Below are 25249 nucleotides of genomic sequence, written 5' to 3'. Positions count from 1 at the left end.
GAATCCTCAACATAAGAAGGATATGGAGCTGTTGGAATGGGTCCAGAGGAGGCTACAAAGATGATCAGAGGACTGGAGCACCTCCCATACGTGGACAGGCTGAGAGAGTTGGGCTTATTCAGCCTGCAGAAGAGAAGGTTCCAAGGAGACTTTATAGTGACTTTCCAGTACCTGAAGGGGCTACAAGAAAGCTGATAAGGGACTTTTTACAAAGGCTTGTAGTGATAGAACTAAGGTCAATGGTTGTAAACTGGAGAGGGACAGATTTAGACTAGACATAAGGAGGAACTTCTTCACAATAAGGTTGGTGAGGCCCTGGCACAGGTTGCCCAGGGAAGTTGTGGGTGCCCCATCCCTGGAGGTGTTCAAGGGCAGGTTGGATGGGGTCTTGGGCAGCCTGATCTAGTTAGGAGGTGTCCCTGCCCGTGGCAGGCGGATTGGAAGGGGGGGGTTTAAGGTTGCTTCCCACCCAAACTATTCTATGATTCTGATTCTATGGTTCTATGTTCTCCTATTGTTCACCTGATCAAAAGGAAGTTCCGTAGGTTTGGTAACACAGCAAAGACGGTGAGTTGGGAAAACCTAACTGCAAGAATCAGGTCCCTTCAAGTGCATCTGGTGTCACCTGTGGCTTTCCAGCTTGTCCATATGTCCATTGCTATGGGTCACTACAGTGTGGGTCAGAATGTGCTGTCACTGCTGCCATGCTAGATAAAAAATAGAATGTCATGAACCTGTGGCATGGAGAGAGCCTTGAGGGGTTACACTGGTCACTGTCCTCAGTGTAAAAGTGAACTGCTCTGCAGACCGAGCAGAGTGATTTGTTCCCTGTCTCTACTCCTGCCACCAGAAAGGATTCACATTCATATGCAAACCCCCTACAGTCCGGGCTAACAGAGTTGCCCTGGGCAGTGGCATTCACTGCAACAGGTCAGGGTGCTTTTTGAGCCCGTCCTGCCTGCCTCTGCTCTCAAAATCAACTTCTTTCTCGGCAGTAAGACACTCCACCTCAAAAACCATCTCAAAGGCTGTTTCTGTAAAAACAAGAAGTGTTATTCATATGAATGAGACTATTTTCGTAAGTGCAGATGCGGAAGCTGTTACCACCAAAATGTTTAGGAAATCGGTAAAAGGAAATAGTCGAGCTGTAGCATAGAAACCAGTTCAAGCACTCCGCTCTGGCTACTCCCTGAGCTGCATCCTTGCCGCGATGCAGCACACCCAAGAAGATCTGACTGCACCTGGAGAAGAAGATGATGTCTTTGGGGAAGGTAAAGTTATCTTTTATTAAACTAATCCTTCTCCTACACAGACTAGAGACCGGTTTCTAGCTTGTGTGGTCTTTCTTGGGTAAATCTGAAGTTGTCTATGGGCTCCAAGGTCACAGGGTGACTAGACTTTCTTTTTCTCCTAAGAGAATGGAGAACAAAAGCACCCCAGGCACAATAAAAATAACTTCCACACTCATTCAGCAGTCTGCTTCCTCAGCAAGGAGGTTACTACAGAGGAAGAAAGCTGGGGGGACACCAAGTGTGTTTTCTACAGGGCTGCACTATGCATGTAGCACACTGGGTATTCAACATTGCAGGTGCAGCTGTTGTTAAAGTAGTAGGAGCTCTTTACAGAGGCTGGAGGTGACTTGCTACTTAAATTATCTGAGCAAAATTAGCCTCCTCCTCTCCAACTGCCAAAACCCAGGACACAAGGCTGGTGCCATAGTTTCTTATCCCTAAAACTGCTACTTCTGGAGCTTGATCTCTCACTGCTTGCATCCTGTGGTGCTGCTTTCATGTGTACTGAGTGCTAGTAGGTCAAAATAGCAGAGATGCAGGTAAGAGGACTCAGAGAAGGATGGAGAATCCGGACGATGGTGTCTAATTCCTGCTGCTGCTCGCTGCTTCCCTTTGCACTCCAGTGGGGGACAGGGCAGGGGGAGAGATCTTGCTCATGCAAATCTTCTGCTGGCCCCTAGCCCTCCTCAGTTTCCAAGGGAGTTGAAGGCACAAAGAACTGCCTGGATCTGCTCCAAAGACAGTGAACCTTTAAACTCACTTTCAGCACAGCTTCAGCAAACTTCATTTAAACAAAGCTCAGCTGTGGTTGGTATGGAAAACCTAGCAGTGAATAGTGCCAAATCAAGTTATCTGAGCCCCAGTGAAAGACATCAACACAGAAAAGAAAGCAGTTTCAATGATGCATTGTCTGTACTCAAATACATTTGTCATGTAGATATGCCCCTGCTCCTCACCCTGTGTCCTAGTCCAGGCTGAGAAGGACAACAGATTTTCAGAGAGAAGAAGTCAAAACATTTGCATTCAGGAAAAACTACTGATAGCCCAGGGAAGACCTGATGTCACTGGGAAAATCAACTGTCATTCAAATTACCCTGTTGCATTTCCTGCATCCTGCTCTCACACAGGTGGATGCCGCTTCTTAGGATAACCAGCCACATGCTCTGACTCAATATGACATTTTCAAGTGCTCTGAAAAGCCAGTGGAATTCAGGTTTTATTGCTGTTCCTGAAACCTCTAGCCTATGTTCTTAATCAGAAATGTAGATGGAAAGGAGAGGAACGTGTGCAGGTTATTTGACATTTATATTGTGTTATCTGAATGAAAAGATACAGTGCTTAAGAAATCCTTTCCAGTCTCTCAGCTTAGTTGTTTCTGGCAGGGCTGATCCAGCAAGAGCTGGAAGAGACTGGCTTTTCAAAGGGAGGAACATTTTAAAAACCTCTCCATGCCCCTGCTTAGAGCAGAAGGTTGGACCGGATGACACCCTGAGGTCTCTTCCCACCTGAGTTATCCTATGAACCTATGAGCTGGTGACAGCCTCTTCAAGTCGCCTGCATGTAACTGGGAACAAATCTACCTCAGCTGCTCTCTCAGCCAGAGGGTCTGTTGGCTCCCAAACCTACCAGCTGGAAAACCTAAACAACTGAGAAACAGTTCCTTTCCCCTCCAGCCCTCTCTCCTCTCTCTTGAAGGGCTTAGCAGGGAAACATTAACGTCTTGTCTGCTGTTGCTGGAGTGCCTTTGACCCTGGACAACCCAGCACGCACCTTGGAGTTGGGTGGGATCCGAGCAGGGAGAGGCAGTGCCTCTTTCAGTCACAGGGCAGCCCCCACCCCGCTCATGCTGCAGAGACCTAGGCGCCAGCCAAAACTTAGTCACAGATTTTCAGACCAGATGGAGGCGTTTGTCAGGTGCTGAGCTCCATTTCCCAGCTCAGCACAGACCACAGCTCTTAGGGTGGGGGCTATTTTTTTTTTTTTTTATTTTCCACATCCGGCTTGATTTGGAAAGCAGTGTTGGCAGATCTCCCATCCACCTTTTTAACTTGTCTCAGTGCTTAGTTACTGTCGCAGTTAAAGATAGCTACATCTTATTTCTTCTAGTGTTAATTTGTCTATTTTTTTTTGAAGTTGGTTGTCCTCTTATCCAGGAGAGCAAAGAACTCACTGTTGCTTGTACATATGAATCTCTTATAACTATCCACAAACTATATTCAAACTGCTCTTACTCTTTGTCAAGCATCCTGCCATCAATGACTGTTTCTTCATAAAGAGTGAGTTTTATTCTTTTAAGCATTTTCATCGTTTTTCTTGGGAGCATCCCCTTGGTGGTGTGGACATCAGCATGGAGCCCACCACTTCCAAACTGTTACACAAGGGACAAATTCAGAAGTTACAAGATATGTTCAATCTGTTCATTGGTTTATAAATCAATCAATCAATCAGTTTCAGGATCAGTTTAAGGATCAGCTAATACGTACAAGGACCTCTTGAGTCCTTTTGGGTCCCAGCATTACATGATGTTCTTCTCTTCATCAGATTTTCTTCTATAATCTGCACGTCTTTCAGCATCAAAATATCTCAGGATAGGGTCAACACTATCCTGTAGTTATCTTAAGTAAAGGCTTATCTCCTTTGCTCCCAGCTATATCCACACTAAAAGCAGATGAATCATCTCGCTTTCTCAAGTATCTCAGAGTGATTTACCCCTTTCCCAGACACGGCGCCATCTGTACATTCGGTCAGTCACTGTTTAAAGTTCTCTTTCAACTCACTGTAATAAAAAGAGTTAGATCCCATAGGGATGGAACCAACCTGTACAGGTCCTTACAAGAAACTGGCACGCCTGATAATTCTTCAGATAAGTTTAATTTGTCACTCAGATTTGTTTCAGATCTATTCAACATGTCCCAAACTGATCTACTCTATTTCAAATTTCTTAATCAAGATCTCATACAGTAACAAATTTTATTTCTAACAAAAGTCTAGGTACACTATCAGCACAATTATTTTCTCTAAAATTAATGAGTGCCACTGACTGCATTCCATCTCCTTTGATTCCACCTGTATGATTCCTACGTCATCTATTCCATAACGAGGCCAGGATCTCTGTCAGGCTATCGGACCGTTAGTAACACTACCTTCACTCACAACTCTATGGAAATCCTCTGGTGTTTCAAGCTTTTTTAAAAAATCAACAGAGAGTTCCTTGAATAGTTATTTCCAAAGCTACAGTTTAAAATCCTCCTTTGGCAAAGATACATGGGAAAAGCATTATGCTTTCCCATTGATATAGGCCATAAGCTGGCACTGATATTTTCCCACATGCAAACAAAGAAGTTTGTCAAAAACTCCTGTATTTTTTGCGTCATTATTGATAATTCTGCCATTTTCATTTACTTGTGCCCCAAGAGCATTGTTTACTGTACATTGAAAACCTAAGTCATAGGGCTGGGTGTGGCAAACGATAGCATACATATCTTCACAAAATATCAGTCTAATTCTTGCAATAGGCATTCAAAGCTTGAAAACGCTCATCCTCAAGGAAAATCTGTTAGCTAATTTCCTTGTTTCCTAATAGCAGCCTTGCACTTACATTGTGCTGTCTCCTTCAAAGGATTGCCAGAGACTTTGCAAATGACTGTGCTTAGGTTCAGTGAAGCACAACATCCTCTTCTCTGCAACACAGGCATTGTTTAAAAGGGCACAGCTGTAGTATGCAAAAGTTTAGAGAAGGAACTATTTTAGCCTCTTGAAAGTACAAGGCGTGATATGTTTAGATTCTTTTATGGCCTTACTCACCATGTTAATTCAAGGCACGTGACTTCAGTTAGTTTTATACCTTTGGTAGGTCGAAAGACCTGCTTTTGGGAAAATGCTTTTTAATTTTTAGTGATTCTAAGTGCCTGAGATTGTGATGTTATATTTCATTTAAAAAAAAAATTCACTTTTACTAGCACAAGGCTTCTTCTCATCACTACAGTCAAGCAGGCATGGGTTTTCCTTAGGTATGTCTAAGCTGAGGGAGCCAGGAAGGCTCCTGTGGCTCCCAGGCCCAAGGAGGGAGGGAGATTTGGGCACGGGTCAGCTCTCTCCCTGCTTTCCCAAAGGAGGAGAACTGAGTACTTACGTGGAGGCATAATGCCACTTCCCCTGCACAGCCTTGGACTGAGGCCAGGGGCTTGGCACAGCAGGAGCTGCTAGATCAGTGTAGACACATCCATGCACAGAGTTTTCAAGCACTCAGCAAATACAGCAAGCATGTGGGTCCAGACATTTTGGTAGCAGTGATTAACATATCCAAACTGAGAATACTGAGAGAAATAGAAATTAGGTTGTGATTTGTTGCAGATCTTTTCATACAATCGTTCCACATTGACCTCTCCTCACACCTCCATATCCCACCTCCTGTTATGCACCCTCTATTTGTACTCATCGTAACCATGACCCGCCCCTTGGGACAAAGCTGACACAAAATCCCATCCATGTTTCCAAAGTATAGGGCAAAAAAGAAACGCTTTCTTTTTCATAATATTCAGTAAATAAATGCGTGCTCCAGTTTGGTAGACCAGAGCACTGTTTTAGATGGTGTATTTCACAGTGTCAGAGACCCAGAGCCCTCTCCTTGCCCAGAACTGACATTCTGCTAGGGTGCATGGGCATGCTCCAGCACTGCCACCCATCAAGGCTCCCAGCAGTACAGTGACTACATCAAAATTTCAAGGTCTGCTTCAAAACTGTACCAGATACCTCAACATCTTTGTAAAGCCTGCCTGTCATTTTCAACAGAGTTTTAGCTCTGGGGTTTGGGATCAGCTTTGAGGCTTAGCTGAAATGAAAGGTAGCTGCTGTTCATGGTTATGTGCACTGCCTAGTGTATTGTAACATCGCTGCTGATGTTAGAGAAAAATGAGGGTAAAGTCTTGGATGTTAACTTAAAGTCGAGACATGTTTTTTATTCAGTAACAATTTAAGTTAAGCAACCTTTCTCTTCCCCTAAAGCAACAGAAGACACTAGGCTTTCCTCGGACATACAGCTGCAGTGACTTGTCTAAAAGTCACACAGGGAGCTCAGTGTCATAGCTTGTCCATGACCCACTGGACCAGCACGGAATTGGAATTCCTTCTCTTAGCCTGCTGAAAGAGCCTGGCTCTTTCTCTGCCCATGGAAGTTCCCTTTTCTCCATGCCCTAGCTAGCTAGATAGTCACCAATCACAGCCAGCCCCACTTTGGTGAGACCCAGCTCATGTATATCCCTTCCCCACAGAGCGCATCAAATTGATGCAACTTTAAGCAAATTATGTCTTCTGAGGATGTTCATGTGTACATATCAGTATAGTGTTCTAGCAGACGTGTCCCTCAGGGATGTACAGAGATACCTTTTTTCCTATGTTTTCACCCCAAACAGAGTTTGACATGTCTACTTCTTCCAGCATATGAGTGTCTAGTATCTGTTAAGGCTGTAGTAAAGATGAGCAGCCTTGCAATGTATTAAGCATGTGAGCTTCTCCTGCCTGGCTGCTGAGAGACTACATATCACTGCTCTAAAAACATTTACAGGTCCCACCAGCCCTACCTGTCCTTTCAGCTTATCTCACATTCCCAGAGATAGAGAATGTGTTTGCCATACTCACTGCAGCCCAGAGTAAGAGAATTCTCATTACTTCATCACCAAGGCAACAGTGTCTGCTTCAGCCAGATAGATAGATCATAATAAGAGATGTCTGGCCTGTAAACTCAGATTGAAGAACCTTTCTCCAAGAGCGTGGGCAGGCTCAGTTAGCGTGCTGGACAGGACGGTATGGAAAAGAGGGTGCTCTCTTACGGAGTGTTTTTGCTTGTTCCTGTTTATGCTTAATACTTTGCTCACTTGCTTCTCACAGCTGCTTCTTCTTGCTTGTGGTCCAAAAGCATATATAGAGTTATGTAGATGGGTGAGAGAGTTTTTGTGGTTGGAGGAAGCAGTGCAAGGCACCCGTCCCCACCCTACACGCCCCCACACTGACCCACCCGCAGTGCTCTAGCCCACCCAGCCCTTCCAGCTGTCCGGGGCAGCTGGAGAGCTATTTTTAACAGGTGCTCCGTAGTTGAAGCAGAAATGATAGTCCATGAGGCCTGAAACTAAAAAAAGGGTGACATGGGAGACACTTTCTGATTTGTTGTGTCCCTATTTTTTAATTAAAGATCTTTGATCTTTTTGTTTTTTCCTTCTTTGTGTCTTGAAGGCAACATGTTAAGTTTGTATTTGTCAACAATATTTCTAGATCATTAATAATAGTAACAGCGGTGAGGGGAAAAAAACAGGTCAAATAAACAAGCGGCATTTAACCAGCCTTCAGAGAAAAGAGGAAGGTACAAGAGAGAAACCACTGATTAGGGTCGCCTTCTAGGCTTTCAAATCAAGCGTTTCACCTAAGTCTAAAGCAAAACTGCCTTCTTTTTCACCCTTTTTCCCCTCCTGATTTTAGACAGTGTCTGTAGGAAGCTCTGTGAAACACCAGATTTTTGTCATCCAGTCCCACCATTAAAGTCACAAAGTAAACTTGGCTTGGCTAGCATGGGCTGGTGGTGTAAACAGATTGACCCCTTTAACAATTTGAGGCACAGCTCAGCTGCCTCTGAAATGAGCTTCCACCTGCCTGGATGCTGCAACCAAAGCCTTGTGGTTGGTGTTACCAAGGGTGTGACTGTCAAAAAACAACCAAGTCAGGAAATGCAGAGTTAAAAGGTAAGGAGTGAAGACAGTCTGAGAACATGAATTAGAGAGAAGGGGGAGAGTAACCAAGCACTTGACAATGTCACAGAGGCACTAAAATGTTGATGGTGGAATGATTTCCCATAGCAGGATTTCTCCTACATCTCACCATTGCTTGAGGGGTAAAGGAAGTTGTCAGGCCCTGCAGAATTTTAAGTCTTGATCTGACATCTAAAAGCAGGGAAATTGTTTGAAGAGGGTCCCCACTATGGCTGTCACCTAAGCAACCCTTCCTCGCTGCTGAAATTCTCTGTTCCCCCTACAGACCTCCTGCTAAGGGGTGGGTGTACATGTACACATTCACGCACCCCAGAAAGATCATGTGGAGAAGGTACAGGAAATCTTTTGCACCGTGAAGAGCCACTGACACTCCTGTGTCTTTTGCAATGGTAACAGGTGAAGCAAAAACGCTATGGAAATCCTGAGCACAATAGATTTAACACTGCATAACCTACAGGGGCTGACCCAAAGCTCAGCAGTGATGCCTACAGTTTGAATAGTTGATAAAAGAATAGAAATACAAGACATGAGGCAGCAAGAAAGGAAACCACACACAGAGAGTGAGAGAGTGAGAGAAAGTAAGATTTTTGGAAAATTCCCAATGTAACTCAGCTCCTGCCTGACCAAAGGGTAGGGGATAAACACATCTGGCTGCACCCAAATTGAAGCAGTTCTAATCACTTCTATTCCAGCCTTCTCAGGTATTCAAGGTCCTAAGTCTTCAAGCTGGCTTCCTTACGTTCCCCTTATAGACAATATTGAGTGTGTGTGCTGTATGTGAGAAAAGGAGAGAGGACAACGATGGAAACAAGAAACCCCTCCAGGTGCCAATTCAGAGCATAGAAATGGGGATCCTTTCTTTAATTACCGGCTGGAAGAGCCTGGCTCTTTCCCTGCCCATGGCAGTCATTTGCTGCTAGCCTGGAAGCAGTGGGCACAAACGTGGCTAGTGTCTGTAGGGCAGTATGCATCTTCGTAGGGGTCATTGGTCCCCAGGCAGGGTGACAGGAGGCAGATCCACTGCAGGAGCCAGGTAGATTCATTTTTGTGGTAGCAGGTGCCAGCTAGGAAAAGCTGCAGCAACCGCTTACCATTAAAGTGATGCTCTACTTGTACTTGGCCACTAAATGGGACTCTAACCAGAGTACTGATGACACAGGTCCGGGGTTAGGTTTCCCTGTTGCACAGCAGTGCAACTGCTGGTTAAACAGCCTACATTTGGTGCTTCCCTATTCACTGTTGTGGGGGAGCTCAGTGCATGAGTTTCTCATGCAGCGTCACTCACCAGACCCATTGCAGAACAACGTGTAGCCTTTACTGCCCACATCACAGCATCGTATGAGCCACAGAGAAGAAAAGACACAGAAAATACCCTAGCGCCATAAATACTCAAACTCGTAATCCATGGTGAAATGACCAACTTGGGAAGAAAAACCCAAAACGACTCCAGAAACTCAGACAGAACTGTATGAAGTGTGTGTAGCATCACACACAGGGGCTGGAAACACCTCCCTTTTCATCTTGCCATGCTGCACCCTGGGCCAGCCCTATGCCTAGCCCAGGAGAAAGTCACTCACAATGATGAACTTTTGTGCAAGTGATCTTATCTGCATGCCATGCAATACCAGAGTGGAAAGCCTCCTAGGCTCCCCTGAGGAGCATGCCTATGGTTCGGGAGACACAGCAGCTGAGCAGGATCCAGAAACTTCCCTGTAGGGGTGTCAGAGCCACCTGTGGCAGAAGAGACAGGGACAGCCTCTCTGAGGAGCTCAATGGGATGACTAAAAGCTCTGTAAGTATATTATCATTACCACAGATGTTAAGTTCTCAAGGACTCCTGGAGGTCCATCTTGTAGATTAGCTTATAAAATCCTACATCTTTGCTCTACGGCTCTGTAAAGTTTGTGATTAAGATGCCCGTGGCTATTGAGGCTGGCCAACATTCAGGCTCTACTGCATAAATGGAGCTTCATCCACATCCTTCTTACTTTTTGCTAGCTCAAGGCAGTAGAAGAGTACTGCTGTGGACACGGATGTGACCTACAAGGCACTGTGTTCATTTTAGCAGGGTGGTTGTAGCTGTGTAGAAGTGCAGTTTGCCAAATGAGAGCTCCCTGTAAGTTCTGGAGTCCCACCAACTACGTTTCCTAACTTGAGAAGAAAGAATAAAAAAATATAGGACATGGCCCAGGTAAACGTCATAGAGCTAACAGAGGCAGTACTGAGCAAATGAAATCTTTTTCTGTCTCAAACACCACCAATAGGTCAGAGGTCACTGCAGTTTCTTAATGGTGGTGATGTAAAGAGCAGAGCAAGCACAGCCTGCTTCCACTAGGGAACCCCGAGCTCTGGAGTGGCATCTGGAGACTCAGTCTAATTTATAAATTGAATGATTTGAGGAATTTAAGTTACATGGGGACTGAAGGATTGGGTCATAATGTGCAGCCTTCACACTGAACTAACAGATTTCCTTCTCTTGAGCACCTTGGAGAGAATAGAGATTATATAGGTGTAGGTAGACTTGAAGTAAGATAGCATCTCTGAGGTCCTCCTATCAAAACATGCAAGGAGTGCCACTCTAGCAATACTGCCATACATTTAACAAGTGAGGCACTTTTTTATTGAGGTGGGTAGGAATGTTGAACAGGGTCCATATAAAAATATTCTTAAAGCAAAACAAAGCCACAGAAGGAGCAGAGGCCTCTAGCACTGCTGAGCTCAGCTCTTGAGTTGGATGGTTACAGCATTTTTTAATTTTCCCATGGAAAAGCAGGCAGCTCGGGAGGTCCTGATCTGCTCTGCCTCTTCTGTCACTCTGGGGAGCTTCCTGCCCTTTCCATTCCTGATGCCTGTTGTGAGCCAAGGAAGAGTTAGCTTAATCAGCAACACCAGCCACCGATTAGTGCCAAGCTGTTGTCATTAATCACTTCAAAAATCACTGAGCTGAAAATAGTAACCAGGGTCAGATGTTAAAAAACTGCCATAGTTTAACTGGTGTCATTTAACCTCAGCCACAAAGCCAGACCACACCCCTAATGAAACACTATTTATTTGCTTTACATTACATATTATATGAGATTTTTTATGTTCAGATCTACCCACAGTGCCAGTGATGTGGCACAAAAAGCTGTTCTTCACCTTTCCTAGAGGAAATAACTGCTGTGAGTGTTCAAATGCGTCCAGATGAAGGCAGGATGGACCAACAAGCAACAGGTATACCCTCAAAAGATGCATAGGGATACCGGCCTGAGGGTTTGGTCATGAGATTCTCTGTGCTGTGGATCTCCCCTCTCCTTTGGAATCTCATTCCAAATATTTGGCAGATGCATTTGAGGCTCATTACATTACAGAGGCAGTACGCTCATTGCACTCTGCCGGATGGCATTTCATGTGCGCTGCACTTGTTTTATATTTGCTATATTTAAGCCACAGAAATATGCGCTGATGAGGAAAATAGAGCTGTGGCAGTTTCTTGGAGGCAGGAAGGGAATTAAAATAATTTCTCAAAGCTGCAATCCTCTGTGCTGAACTATGGCCCAGGAGAAGGAAAGAGAAGCACGGTCAGCTTGGGTCACTGGCCAAACCGAGGACCCAGATGGGTCACCCATACCGCTGTCCATGTGGAAATTATTTCACGGCAACTCTGGTTTTATACTAGTGTAACTGAGGATGGAAATTGCTTCAAGTCTTTGCCCCAAAAGACTCCTCCCGAGTTTCTACTATGAAACGGCCTTGTCAAGAATATGAAGGAATAGAGGTGTGCAGCACTGCAGGGTTTATATGTGGCGCTTGATTTTGAAACTTGTCTGGCATTATTTACTCTTTTCCCTCTACCCCAGTCTTTGCATCTTTCTCCTATCTGAGCATAATTTTCCCCAGATCATGCTCTTCATTCCTGCAGCTCCTCCTCTTCTTGCCATGACCTATGGGACATGGTCAGCAGGAGGAAGGCAGAGGCTGCTCCTGGAGGGCACAGCGAGGCAGGACAAAGCCCTGGGTACTCCTGACCTGCTCTTTCAATCATGGACCTAGGATACCTTTGGTGGTTGCTAACATGTTCCATAGTGTCTCACCCCATATAATAACTGTCCTTTGTGATCCTTGGTCTTTCAAAGACCTTCATAGCATGGGGCGTACTAGCAATGGGCTCGCCGTGCCTGGTACTGCTAATTAGAGTGTGCTAGAGCGTGTACAAAGAAAGGCTTTCTCCTCCTCTCTGCCCAAAATATGTCCTCTCAAGTGCAGGTGAGGCTGGAAGAGGAGTCTGGAGGTGAACATTGGCTAGATCCATATTTTAACTGAAGTCCTTGCAGATCTAACAAGCAAGTTTCAGCAGCAGAGATTACTGCCTGGTAATGTGGGTAGAGATGGCATCAGTCTCTAAGAGACCCCCAAACACGGTGGGGAGTTCAGCCTACTGTTGTGATGGAAGACGAAGTTTGTTACAGGGAGCTGAGTCTGGGCACTTCAGAGCCAAAAATCAGGAAAGATCTAAGAGATTCAAAAAAACAGATCTGAGAGATTCAAAAAAACCAGAAGAGATCTAAAGATTGAAAAGGATCCCAACAAGGAAGCTGGGATTAGATCAACTTTCTGCCCACAAAGCCGAATCCTCTCCTGGAGATGGTCTAACAGAGCCTCCTTGATGTTATACATGTTGGTTGTACTGGGAAACGCAGCCCCAAGCAGTTATCTCACACGCTGCAGATCTGAGGGAAGCACTGATTCCCAATCTCTGCACTCCTGCAGACAAGGTGAGAGAGAAGGTTTTGAGGCTGTCCAGTAGCAGGACTTCAAGTCAACAGCATGGAAGAGGTTGTCTGACAGCCACGCTCCCAAAAAGCAGGCTGACAGCACCATACCTGTCGCTTCAGATCTCTAATCACTACCATAGCTTTGATCATTGCATTGCATACCTGACTTCCAGCTGCCCAGGAAAGCAAAAATAAGTTTCCAGCAGTTTTTCAGGTGCCTTAATTATAAAACAAGGAATGCTTTTCAAAAACAAGAGAGAGAGAAAAAAGTAAGGCTAGAGCTGCAGTACTAGACATGCCATCCACACACTTGGCGTGCATTTAAGAGCAGCTCAGCCACCCTTGGTTGCTAAGCAGTCTCAGAAACGGGAATGTGCTGCTCCTTCCAACCGTCCATGAACATTGCCACCCAAAACCTGCCCAGAAGACTCATCAGAGCTGGTATTGAAACAGGGACAGTTCAAGGGGAGGGGGGGGGGGGCGGAAATTGCAGTTGGTGCTCTTTTGTTCTGCTCTCGCAAGTTATACATGTGAGGGCAGGTAGCGGGTATGTTTATGCATAATATTCCCAAAGTTAGGCTGCTATCTTCAAATGCTGCCACAGGCACAGGCTGTCAGTAAGAGGTGTTCATCCTCTGAAGGCAGCTATCTCAGACCAGCACAAAAGCAGCAAGGTGGGACAAAGGGGAGATAAAATAAGGATTACCTATGGAAAGCTTTCTCTCTTACGGTACATTAAAAGCTAAAGGCAAATCCCGTTTCTGTCTCTAGCCCTTTCCCTTCATGCCCATAGCTGTTCCTTGACATACCGCGTGTGTTTTGACCATCATGCCAAAGGGCACAATCACTGGATTATACTTCATCCACTCCCACAGATGCAATGTCCCTGAGCTTCTGGCCTGAAGTCCCAGAAAACTGAATCTGTTTCTAAATTATGGTAGAGATCAGCTCAAGTAGCTTTTTTTCCCCGAAAGTGCCCTGAGAGCAGCAGGTGGAAAGCTTAGCAAAAGCAACATTAAGAGAAATGAGGAACTTGAGGGTGGAGTAGCAACACAGTGATGGGAAATAAAAGGGGGGAAATGATTGCATGGTGGTTAGAGGATGTCAACAGCAAAAAACAAGTGAGTACCAAAAGCTTTTAGAAGGAGGGCAAGAAGAGTTACAAGATGACAATAAGTGCAAGCCAGACGTACAGGGCAGGCTTGTCTGACAGAGAAGGTATATATATGGGAACTGAGTCAACCCAAAAAGCAGCACTGGCAGGGTGTAGTGTAGAAAATAGAAGAGTTGTGGCAATACTTCATATGTTTTGCCAGAAACAGTAATGGTGAACTTGTGTATGGCCAGCAAGTTAAAGCTTGCATCTTGCCCACATTGCTCATGTCAGGTGTCAGGGTCTTGTCCTTTACCTCTTATCTGAAAGCCTTTCCAGCTGATGGCTCTGGCACTTGCTCTGCTCTTCACTCTCCAGTCTGATCATTCACCTCTTTTTTTGGACTAAAGCCCCCGGGTAAGAGCACTCAGGTTTGCTACTTGTGTTCCCTCAGGAAGCTTGCCTAGGTGTGATACCTGCTGGAGACATCTCACGGGGCATCCAACAGCAATACAAAGATGCTGTGTTTTTCCAGGCAACCCCTTCTGAGCAAGGGAGTTCCACAGAAATACAGCGAAGATGTAACTCCTCAGGAGAGACAGCAGAAAAACAGCAGAAAAGCCCATATGCAAATTATCTTCCTTAAAGACTAGGGCAGGCCTTATCTACCTCAGACATCCAAAGCTCAAAGTTATCATCCTCCCACCTTCTCTGGCTTCTCGCTGATCGAAACATGCTAACAAGAGACCTCCATGCAAATTGTCATCTGGATGGTCTGCTTAGCATTGCCACCCAGCTGTCTACCTCAAACAACCCTCACCTTTAGGTGTCTGAAGTCACCTAGGACTGGGCTAAGTCTTTGTATCTGCAAAACAGAAACACATCCCATCTGTAAGCAGAGAAATTGCAGCAATATCTCACATTTTCATGGCAGTCCTCACAGAGTCCTCCCTCAGAGTATCTTATGGGGGAAAGAGGGTTCCTCTCAGACCTCTGTCCAGACTACTGGGTCCAACTCCCCCTTTCCAGGTTTCTCTAAATGACATGTCTGCAATGGATCTGAAAGCCCAGGGGCCCTCCTGCTCTGCTGATTTGGGGGATTCAGGGGGCCGGAGCCCATGGGGCAATGGGAAAACTGAATTACTTCTCATTATATCCACCCTCTAGAGTGGTGTGTAACTGATGCATATCAGTCAGAAAATCCGGCTCAGCCATTGCAAGAAGCTTGGAGAGTGCCTGGGAGGAGCGGAGCATTTAGGTATTCTCAGACTATAATCTCTTCTCTGATAATCCCGATTTACTCTTTGGCCTGGGAGCAAAGGCTAATAGAAAGCAAAGTGCTGCAGCAAAGCCCAGCAGGTAATTTAGGACCTCTGGCTTAGCTCTCTCAAGTATAATGTGGGGTTACCACTGCTGGGAATTAGTGTTTGTGCAGGTGCACTGGAGCTGGCAGGGAGAAGTGCAGCATAATTGGCAATTACTGGTTTGGAGAGGTCACTGTTTTCAGGAGACAAAGCTAGAATGAGCTGTTGTTGCTTAGAAATTTCACTGGAGACATTCATGCTGACCTATTTTTAACATAACAGCAGATTACACTGCAATACAGTGAATAATTGATAGAAGTAGTAGCATGATCACAGCCACAATACAACGGCAGCTTCAGTTCCTGCGTAATTATGGAGGGAGGCAGAGCTCTCTGGCGTTTTCCACTGAATTAGCAAAACAAGACACACGTGGACCTGAGCCTTTCAAAAGCATGTGTGTCAGGATGAATAGAGTTAGGAAGGACTAAGTGGGGCAAAGATTTTATCTAGAGCATCAGTAAACCTACTCAGTCTCCTAGGAGTTTCAGCAAGCTGCATCACTGGAAGCAGGGAAGTGGGAATGTGTGTAGGGTTGGGGGTGACAGAGAGAAGGAAACAGCTTTCTGTGTTTGCTATGCAAAACTATATTGAGAAACCAAGAGAAACAGCTCATACAGCCCTAACATACATATTTGCATAGTATAAAGAATATTTCCTTGAAAGAAGAGGCTGCAAATGAATGAGGTATTTGCATCTTCAACCTTAAGTTCAAAAAATCTCCTGCAAGATAAGACCAAAAGGGCCAGAGGGAATTTGTAACATGGGTTACGTATAGCCTAATCACCGAGAACTACTGTAGGAGGCTCAAGGTTGAAGCAAGATGCTGCAATTAGTACACGGCACTGAAAACCTTTAACAAATTAACGAGGCTTCCACAGAGCTGCCACCCTCTAAAAGGCTGAAGTGGACTCAAAAGCATATTAAGTATGCATGATGAGACATTTATAGCTTTCAGCATTGCCACAAATATTCCCTCTCTTCTTCCCCTGACATTCCATAGCCCAAAGCACACAGCTGCTTTTTCCAAAAAGCAACTTCTCCGCTTTGGCCTCAGGGTTCACGTCCTATGTGAAACACATGAAACGGAGGCGTAGTCGATTCAGTCAGAGACATGGAAAGGTCACCCTAAAAATTTCACCTTGGAGCTACACCACTAGCACCGTGTCAGCAGCGGCCCCTAGACTTCTTCCAATGAAGAAGTGTGTGCCTCTGGAAATGCTACCGCCGCGATTGCTGAACTCAGAAACCTTGGAAACGGCCCACAGGCCCCAGAGGTCTGCACGCCAGTGTGAAAAGCATCCATTCCTGCTTTTGCTGAATCTGGAGTTGTTTTCTCACATTTCTACTGCTTAAGGCTACAGCACACAATTATTTTCAGCATAGAATATAAATAACACATTCATTATTACTGCTGACTTCAGAAGGTAGGTCAAAGCCTGATAGATAGAGCCTGTCCTGACTCAAATGGGAAAAGATACAGGCATATAAGGAGAGTATCAGTATTGCCTCCAAATTCTATTTACCAGCCCCACAGCCTTGCCAAGGATTCCCTCTGCCCCTTCCTAAAAGAAGCACTTCCAGCTGTTTAAGAAGCACAAGAGAGAGCTTGTTGAAGGGCTTTGCAACAGTTTTAAATATTGGAAGGGGAATAGCAAATCATATAGAAAATATGACATGGGTATTTGGTACTTTCTGTTGGGTGATGCCTGATGTAAAGTTCACTATGAAAAAAAGCTGCAGAAGAGAAACGGATAAGTCCTAAGGGCAGCAATAAACATATGCAGAATCCTTACCTCTCTAGAGAGATGTATTTATAGTAGATAGGACTATACATTTCAGAAGGAGGACAATATCTGGAAAAACAAAGCATCCCTGCCTTTTTTTTCTTTCTTGGAGCAAAAGTAAAGATGCTTAAAGACAGAAACACGTAAGGGCCATTCATTGCGATGTTCTTTCATTTATATTCACCTTTAACCGCTGTCTTCATCACTCCCAATATCTAAATTTAAAGCCTACTTTTGCACATACTACTGAAGGCAACGCAAGCTGCAGCGAGCAGCCCACGGGCCGAGGGGAAGGGGAGCAGCGCCGGCCCGTTCCCTGCACCATTCCCCGGGAAAGGGATCAGAGGTATTTTGAGGATGTCCCACCTTTTGGTCAAACTGCCCGAGAGGCATCAAGCATCGAATTAAAATGCCGCCGCTCCCAAAACATGTGCGGAGTCACCGGCAGCGCCCGTTCCACCATATCCCGCCGGGGCGAGCTGGGGGGCATCCCGCACCTCCCTGGGCGAGATGGAGAGGCTCTCCCAGCCTCCGGGGCGAGATGGGGTCGGGAGGCTCCTTCATCTCACCGGGGCGAGCTGAGTTGCGATCCCGCACCTCCCTGGGGCGAGCAGGGGGGATGTCCCGCGTCCCACCAGGGCGAGCTGTGTGTGTGTCCCGCATTCCTCCGGGGCGAGCTGGGGTCGAGGGGTCCCGCATCCCTCCGAGGTGAGCTAGAGGGCATTCTGTGCCTCTTTGGGAGAGATGGAGGGGCTCCCCCACCCCTCCGGGGCGAGCTGGACGGGGATCCCGCATCTCTCTGGGATGAGCGGGTGGGGATATCCCGCATCCCGTCAGGGCGAGCTGGATGGGGATGTCCTGCATTTCTCTGGGATGAGCGGGTGGGGATGTCCCGCATCCCGTCAGGGCGAGCTGGATGGGGATGTCCCGCATTTCTCTGGGATGAGCGGGTGGGGATGTCCCGCATCCCGTCGGGGCGAGCTGTGAGGGGAAGGGAGGGAGGTCTCGCACCTCTCTGAAGCGAGAAGGCGGATGTCCCGCATCCCGCCGGGCTGAGGTCTGTGTGTGTGTGGGTGTGTGTTCGTGTGTGCCTCTCAGCCCCCCGAGACGAGCCGGAGGGGCTGGGGGGTCCCGCACCGCCCGCAGGGCTGGACCGCGCCCGCGCAGCGCCGCCTCCGCCTCCTCCTCCCGCATCTCCGTAAGGAAAAGCCGGCAGGGGCTGCGCTCGCTGGCAGAGCGGCGGTGCGCTGCGATCGCGGAGGGGCTGTCTCCGGACGGGCTGTCTCCGCTTCTTTTCCTTCTTTTTGTTTTTAATTTCTATTTATTTTTTTTTGTAACGGTTAACTGTTAATTGCCGTTGTTTTCCCCGCCGCCGCCGGGGATGGGGCGCCGCGGTACCCGGGGAGTGCGGAGCGGCGGCAGCGGGCGAGCGGCGTCCCGGGGCGGGCTGTGAGCCCCGCCGGCAGCAACAGGTACCCCACCGGGCTCGGGATGGGGCAGAAACACGCGTGGGAAGGACAGGGGGGTTCCTGCTGCCGAGGGGGAACGTGTCCGAGCGGAGCCCGGGGGCAGGGGCGCTGCCCCCCGGCCCCGGTCGCGGGGCTGTAAGGGGTCGGCAGGGTTTTGAGGAGGGAAGAAGGGGCTTCTGCAGGGCTTCCTGTGGGTGGTTTTAGGCTGGGAATGTGAAGATAGCCTTAGTTGTGGGTGTTCGCTGGAAAGCTGTGCGGGGAAACTGGTTTAATGTTTTCTTACAGTGCGAGGAAGTGCTTAACCTGGTTTCCATAAAAAAAGGAAAAAGTCTTAGCGCTTCCTCAGGTCTTGTTTTTCTATTTCCAGTGAGCTTTTGTGGTATTACAGGTTGGAGGAAAGCTTAAACCCTCTTAAGTTCTTCTTCCAGTCTCTGGCGTATTCCCAAGAACTGATGCAAACATATTACACACTGGCATTGCACTTCGGTTTACCTTTGAATGCTCTGGTTACAAAAGGTCACCCTAATCCTGTGACTGGTCTTTCTATTGCTGTGTTCACTGAGCATTTTGCTGTCTCCCATTCAAAGTTTCAAAAAGCTTTCTGGAAGCTGTGTGTGTGCGTTTGTGTGCGTGTGGCCGTTGTGCCTTTGCACCCTTTCATCCATCTCCCTGGGAAGAGCTGAATGTATTTTCAGCATAATTTCTGCATTCATTAATCTGGCCGTACATTCAGCCACGCTCGTCTTAATTACCATGTGGAGCTGCTGTCACGCAGCTGGAGCCCGGGGCAGGGAACACACTCCCAAACAGAAACATTATCTTCATCTTCTCCAGTGGTTAATTAGGTTTCCCAAGCATCCCTCTCCTTCTGAGTAAACAAAAGTGGGAGCATACCCCAACAAGGGGCTTGAGGAGGGAGGCAGGCGGAAGGTGTCTTTCCTGGAAGATTTCTGTGCTCGCTTCCTAGCTGTTTCCAAGAACTTCACACGCCAGGAAGAGGTATAATGTCATCTGGTTTATTATGGCCAGACTCGAGGAAGGTATCCACTGGGATAGATTAGGAGCCTTGCTTTATAACCATAATGTGCAAACTTGACAGATTGCTCCACACTTCAGTAGAAGTGGGTCGGTGTATAGTATACCATGGGAGTCTAAAGGCAGCAAAATCTATCTTTTCTTCCATAAATTCAGCATTTTCTCAGCCAGTAACTAAATCACTAGGACAGCCACTTAAGATGGTGTCTGTGCTGCTTGCAAGTGCAGATGAGCACTTGTGCAGTGTGGACTTTTAACAACCCAGTGTCTATAATCTAACGCTGATTTAACTTTTTACATCCAAGCAGCACTTCCTTGACAAAGTGTGAGCACTGGGAGTTTTTGTCTCTTTGTTTATTTTTCTTCTTAAGAAACAGCAGGTCGAATGTCTTTCCAGTATCCTGCCTAAGGAACAAAGCAATTAGCTTTCCATGTCTCTGTTCTCTAGGATGACAGTACTGTCTTGTCTTAGATTTATTTTCTGTAGCAATATTAATATTTCTTAAACACTTGGTAACATGTAAGGGAAGAACTGTGTGGTTTGTGAAGGAGTATCGCTGAGTGAGAAGGTTGCTTTACCTCCTTGTGGTCTCAAGGCACATGACCATTTTATTCACCTGTATCACAGAACAAACACTCTGGGTAAGAGTGGTACAGAGCACAGCCTCAAAACTGACAGCAGCACATTACGCTCCAGGCAGGATTGCCTTTTGCTCTTTGATATTTTTAAACACAAGCAAGCAGAAAGGTACATTTCCAGACAAAGCACACTGCTGGGAAAGGCTGGAAAAGGTCCGGTTCTGGAGGACGCTGCCTTGCTTTCCTACTGGGAAGAAGTGGAAGTAAGAACTAAAGGCAGCATTGCCTTTTTCCAAAAAAGGGATGGCTGGTCTGACTTCTATTTTTTTCCTCATGCTGTACATGTGGCAGTGACAAGCTGCTCGTGGGCAACCCCTTTAACTGGAGTAGTTTTCATCAGTGGAGCTAAGCTGGAAGCAGGGATGGGGCATGCATAGCTTGTGTCTGTGGCCTTTTGACCAGCACAGAGCATCAGCTGAAAGCAGAAAGGGAAGGAAGTGGGGAGAGCAATGCCTGAGCTGTGCTTTTGACCTAGGCTCGTTAGAGAGGACCAGGATATGAGTTAGTATTGGATAGGGGCCTGTCACATCACTTCCAAGCTATGTGGTTCCTGGATGACTCTATTAATAAAATACTAAGAAACCTGGTTATTTTCCCTCTTAGCAGGAGCTCAGAGGTCACTGTTGTGTTCACTCAGCTTCCAGTGCTCATTGCTCTTCTAGTAGGGTGTGTGAGGGTGTGGGTGTGTGAGGGGGTGTGTTAAAGAAGCTTCTCAGTAGAAGATTTTCAAGGCAATAATGAGCAAGAGCATACACTGCTTCCCCTCAACACCACCAGGTTTGCATAGACTGTATCACTGACTCCAAGATGTGCTTGAACTTTTAGAAGGCAGAGAGAAAGAATTTGGCCCACTGTGAGTTTAAAATCAGTCTTTTGACAGCAGAAGCAATTTTGCTCAGGGGGACTCCACAAACTGTGGTGGCTCCACTTTGTACGTGCAGCAGTGTAAATGAGAATGTAATTTCCTCCCTGTAGCAGAGCTGCCAACATCTTTGTTTTCCCTTGCTATCCTTCAGAATTAGGTTTGCCAGAGCAAAGTAGGAGGGTAGTCTGTGGACAGAAGAGCTGGCAGCCAGAGGGAATGGAAGGATGGGCTTTGCCTGTTCCCCATGAGAAGGTGGGGAGGAAAGCGGAAGTGGGAGCGATCCCTGGATGCAATAAACAGGATCATATTGTATATCTCTGCCAAATCTCAGGAATGATTTAGTTAAGGCACAGCAGCCAGCTCACTTTGAGACCCACAACCATCCTTCTCTGCATACCTCAAATCAAAGCAGAAACTACATGTTTTCCTGGCCACAGCTGCTCAACAGCTTTGTTTCTACTCCCTGGTGCAAATGTCGCTCTTGCCCTCATTTACCTGTGCCTGGGTGGGCTGTGTGGCTGCACTGAAGTTGGCTCAATCTCACTCAGGTCCTGCAAAGCTGGTGCTCTGGATGCTGCTTCAGGCCGGTATTTGAAGCGGAAGGCAAGCGGCAGGTACTGGGTAATCTCGGGAAGCTGGTTTAACACCCATTTGGCAACTTAGAGACAGCTGCCATGTCAAAACCTGGTTGAGATTCCTCCTGTAGGCAAGCACTGCTTCCCCCCAGAGCATCCTGTCCTCTTGTTTTATTGCAAGTGGGCAGCAGTTTTATCTCAGATTTCATAGAATCGTAGAATGATTTGGAGTAGAAGGGACCTTTAAAGGTCAGCTAGTCCAGCCGCTTTGCGATGAGCAGGGACACCTTCAACTGGTTAGGTTGCTGAGGGCACTGTTCAACCTAACTTTGAGTGTTTCCAGAGGTGGGGGAACTACACCCTCTCTGGGCAACCTGTTCCAACGTTTCACCACCCTCATCATAAAATATTTCTTCCTTACATCTAGTCTGAATAGCTGTCTCTTTCAGTTTAAACCATTACCCCTTGTCCTATTGCTACAGGTCTGCATTGGGGGGATTTAGATTCAGTCCTCTGAGTACTGGGTCTCCAGACGTACCTTTGAAGTATCTTTACTGCTGGGTCTGGTGCTAATTGGGAAGAAAGGGGATTTCCCTCTCCAACTAGAGCTAAGTTAATTAGGAAGCAGCAGTGAGTCTCCAGGAACCATCTATATCCCAGCCATGATCAAAAAGAAGGTTCCAGTGCATCCTGCCCAGCTCCCTGGAAGGTGTCGAGAAGAGCAGGTTCCTTGGTGCTCTTGAATTACTTTTTGGCAGCCATGGGTATAGACCATACCTTGTTCTTTGCATCCAAGCTCTCTGTCCAGTGGCCTCAATAAGAAACAAGTATTCTAAATGTGCGTGTGTGGGGTTCTAAAGTTGTCTTTTGCTGATGTAGTTTTACGTTACAAGGGTGTCCTTTAATTTTTACCCCCCGAACAGCACAAAAGAAGTGAAGGATTAGCACAGAAGTATGTGAGCATCTTTCTTCTTTTCAATGGGAAGAACAAATTGAAGCTGACAGTTCCCTGGAAGCAACACAACACATGAAGTAGTCACAATAATACATTTTATCTTCCAGCCCTTTAAAAGCATCGTTAGCTTTCCAGTCTCTGATGCCTCCAGTAAGCTGACCTTGGCTGGCAGAGCCAGCCACCTCATTACTGCTGTCCCACTGCTCACAGCCTGCCCTCTCTCCCGGACCTCAAACAGCCCGATTAGCTGCAGCATTTAGAGCTTCCCAGGTCAGGCAGCCTGCTGCTAGCCCTTCAGTGACATGAGATCTGTTTCAAATAATCCCTTCTGCAAGAAACCTTTATTTTTTTTGTTTAATTAATAAACCCCAGTCAGCTGCAGCACCTAGAGATTTGTCAGACTTGATTTTGTCCTGAAAGCGTCACCAACAGGAAAACTTCAAGCCATCCATCAAATCCAAAAAGCAGCTGCAGCAGAGAAAAATCTATCTAGTCATCTCTGAGGTTCTGATTTTAGATTGTACCTTCACCTCTACAAAAGACCAGGCTAGACCGACCCTATCTGTTACTAAATAAACCTTACTATTTCAGCTCACCAAAGGAAGGAACTAATTTACAGTGAAATATGTGGGAGATAGACAGGCAAATAAGCACATGCAAATAGCTGCAGGAGGTTCGTGTTTCAACAGCAAGATTGAGCACCGCAGCTTCCTTTCTCTTTTCCCCAAATTATCATCTTGCGTCTGAGTGGCCGAAAGAGCTCTGTTTGTCCCTCAGTGAGGTGTCTTTCCTCTTTGTCAAATTTATCTTGCATCTGCTAGAAGACTGAGACAAAACAAAGAGAAGATATAGTTTGTAGAGAATGCATCTCTTTAAAATGCCTCATAAGTCTTGAGGAGAGGGGCTAATGCTTGGGGCTGGCATGGTGGTGTTCGGTGGTACTGCCTCAGGCAGACAGGTGGGATAGTCCATGTAGCTCAAAGTCCGACAGGTGTTTTCTAATCATATCATATGAGGGAAAGGGCATTTTCCTTAATTAAGCAAGTTGACGTCCTCTGTTGGTATTTAATTTAAAAATGTTTGGTTTTAAAACTAATTGTGGTATAGAAGTAGGGGCAAATATTAACAGCTTTGTGCAATAACATCTCCGCAAGTAGTCTTTGGGTGTGAAGACAGCTTTTTCTTTGCTCACCACTGCAAGCATCACTAGACTGTAGTTGCAACAGCTATCCCTGTGCAGGGATGACTGTAGGGGATGATGCTGTTGAAAAAATGCCACTGCTCAATTAAGTGTATAATGTGTCGAGTCCTGCATGACTGACTGCCTTTTCCTTGTCTCATCTGCAAAATACCATTTTGTTAGTTCAAAGGAGGACCTGGGTTTTCACACAGACTGTGGGATAGGAAGCAATGGGCTGTGAGGTGCTATTTGAACCATGAGGCATTTTCCTGAATTCAGTGTAACACTCGCAGGCCACATCTACTTAGATATACACAAAATCTTATTAATAGGAGTAGACATCTGTTAAAGTAAACAGAGATGAATGTTTAGTTTATTAGATGTTCAGATTACTAAAACCAGGAGCTGGAAATGCTCACTGAGGCATCTGTGCTACACAAAACCAAACCGAAGCCATATTAAAAATGCTGAGACTTCAGCTGAGGCTGGAGAATAATCAGCTTAAAATTCTGCCTGCGTAGACCAAGGTTTTGCCTTCTTTGAAATCAGAGGGAGATGTTGCTGTCATCTCCCCAGATGGCAGCAGGACCACAAAGCCTTGTTTCTATGCACACAGGTGCTGGTCTGGAAGTGCTTGCAATCTATTTGATTTCCATGGTGTATGCTGAAAGCAGAAGCTCCCTGAAGGTTAGATAGCTTTTCATCTGCAATTATCCAACAAGGGGTTGCTTTTTCCTCATTCTTCCCTGGCTCTAACCTTAAAAAGAAAATAATCCTCCTTCTTAGCAGTAAAGAAGGCCGCGCTGGTGGATCCAGTGTAACAGCTCCTATGTGAGCATAAACCAAGTGCTGTATGCATGCTTTCTACAGCTGCTGTATTTATTGTGGGCACGTCAGGCTGTCACCAGGTGAGGAAGACAGTTGCTTCCATTGGGAAAAGGACAAAATAGTTTTCCATCGTCATATAAAACCATTATATCCTCCTTTTCCTACATCCAGAACGATGGTCTATTACTATGATGTGGACTGGAAAAAAGCAGAAATTTCAACAGAGAAGGAAAGGAGAAAAGAGTGGAAGGGCAGCAGAGGACAAATGGCGGGTTCATTCCCATAAGCTGTTCATTAGCCTGCAATGGCCCCAGTGGGTTTTTCCTTTAAATGACAGACTGCGGAAAAGCAGGGCTGTTCTGAGATGCGTGCAGCCTTAATTTGTGCAATGAAAAGTTATGCAAGATAATTACCTTGTAGTTCAGCAACAATAAACGCTGTCAGATCTGTTTAATCCACGCTTAGTTTATCCATGATGTCTCTGTGTCTAAAAGACTCAAATGGTAACTAATCCTATACGCTGGAGCGTATGATGTTTTAGGCTGAAGATTTTTTTTTTTTAAATGTTCACTACAGATTAAATTTAGCAATTTAACCTGGCTAGATCGACTTAACTTATATTTAAGAGTTTCATCAGGTTTGTGTTGGCTGTGTCCGT

The 25249-nt window shown here is 46.1% G+C and overlaps 1 protein-coding gene across 2 annotated transcripts in view; it reads left to right on the top strand.

The window, feature by feature from the left end:
* Positions 1-1113: 1113 nt before the first annotated feature.
* RIPOR2 (RHO family interacting cell polarization regulator 2) overlaps positions 1114-25249 on the top strand; it is a 71111-nt gene continuing 46975 nt past the window's right edge. The window contains exon 1 of one of the 2 annotated variants that reach the window (XM_009564222.2): positions 1114-1271. In XM_009564222.2, coding sequence (XP_009562517.2) covers positions 1211-1271 — 61 coding nt within the window. In that variant the 5' untranslated portion in view covers positions 1114-1210. The remainder of the gene's footprint in view (positions 1272-25249) is intronic. The other variant, XM_009564221.2, reaches the window with a different exon arrangement.

Source organism: Cuculus canorus, chromosome 2 (assembly GCF_017976375.1).
Source record: "Cuculus canorus isolate bCucCan1 chromosome 2, bCucCan1.pri, whole genome shotgun sequence".
Lineage (NCBI taxonomy): Eukaryota > Metazoa > Chordata > Aves > Cuculiformes > Cuculidae > Cuculus > Cuculus canorus.
This window is presented reverse-complemented; position numbering and strand designations above follow the sequence as displayed.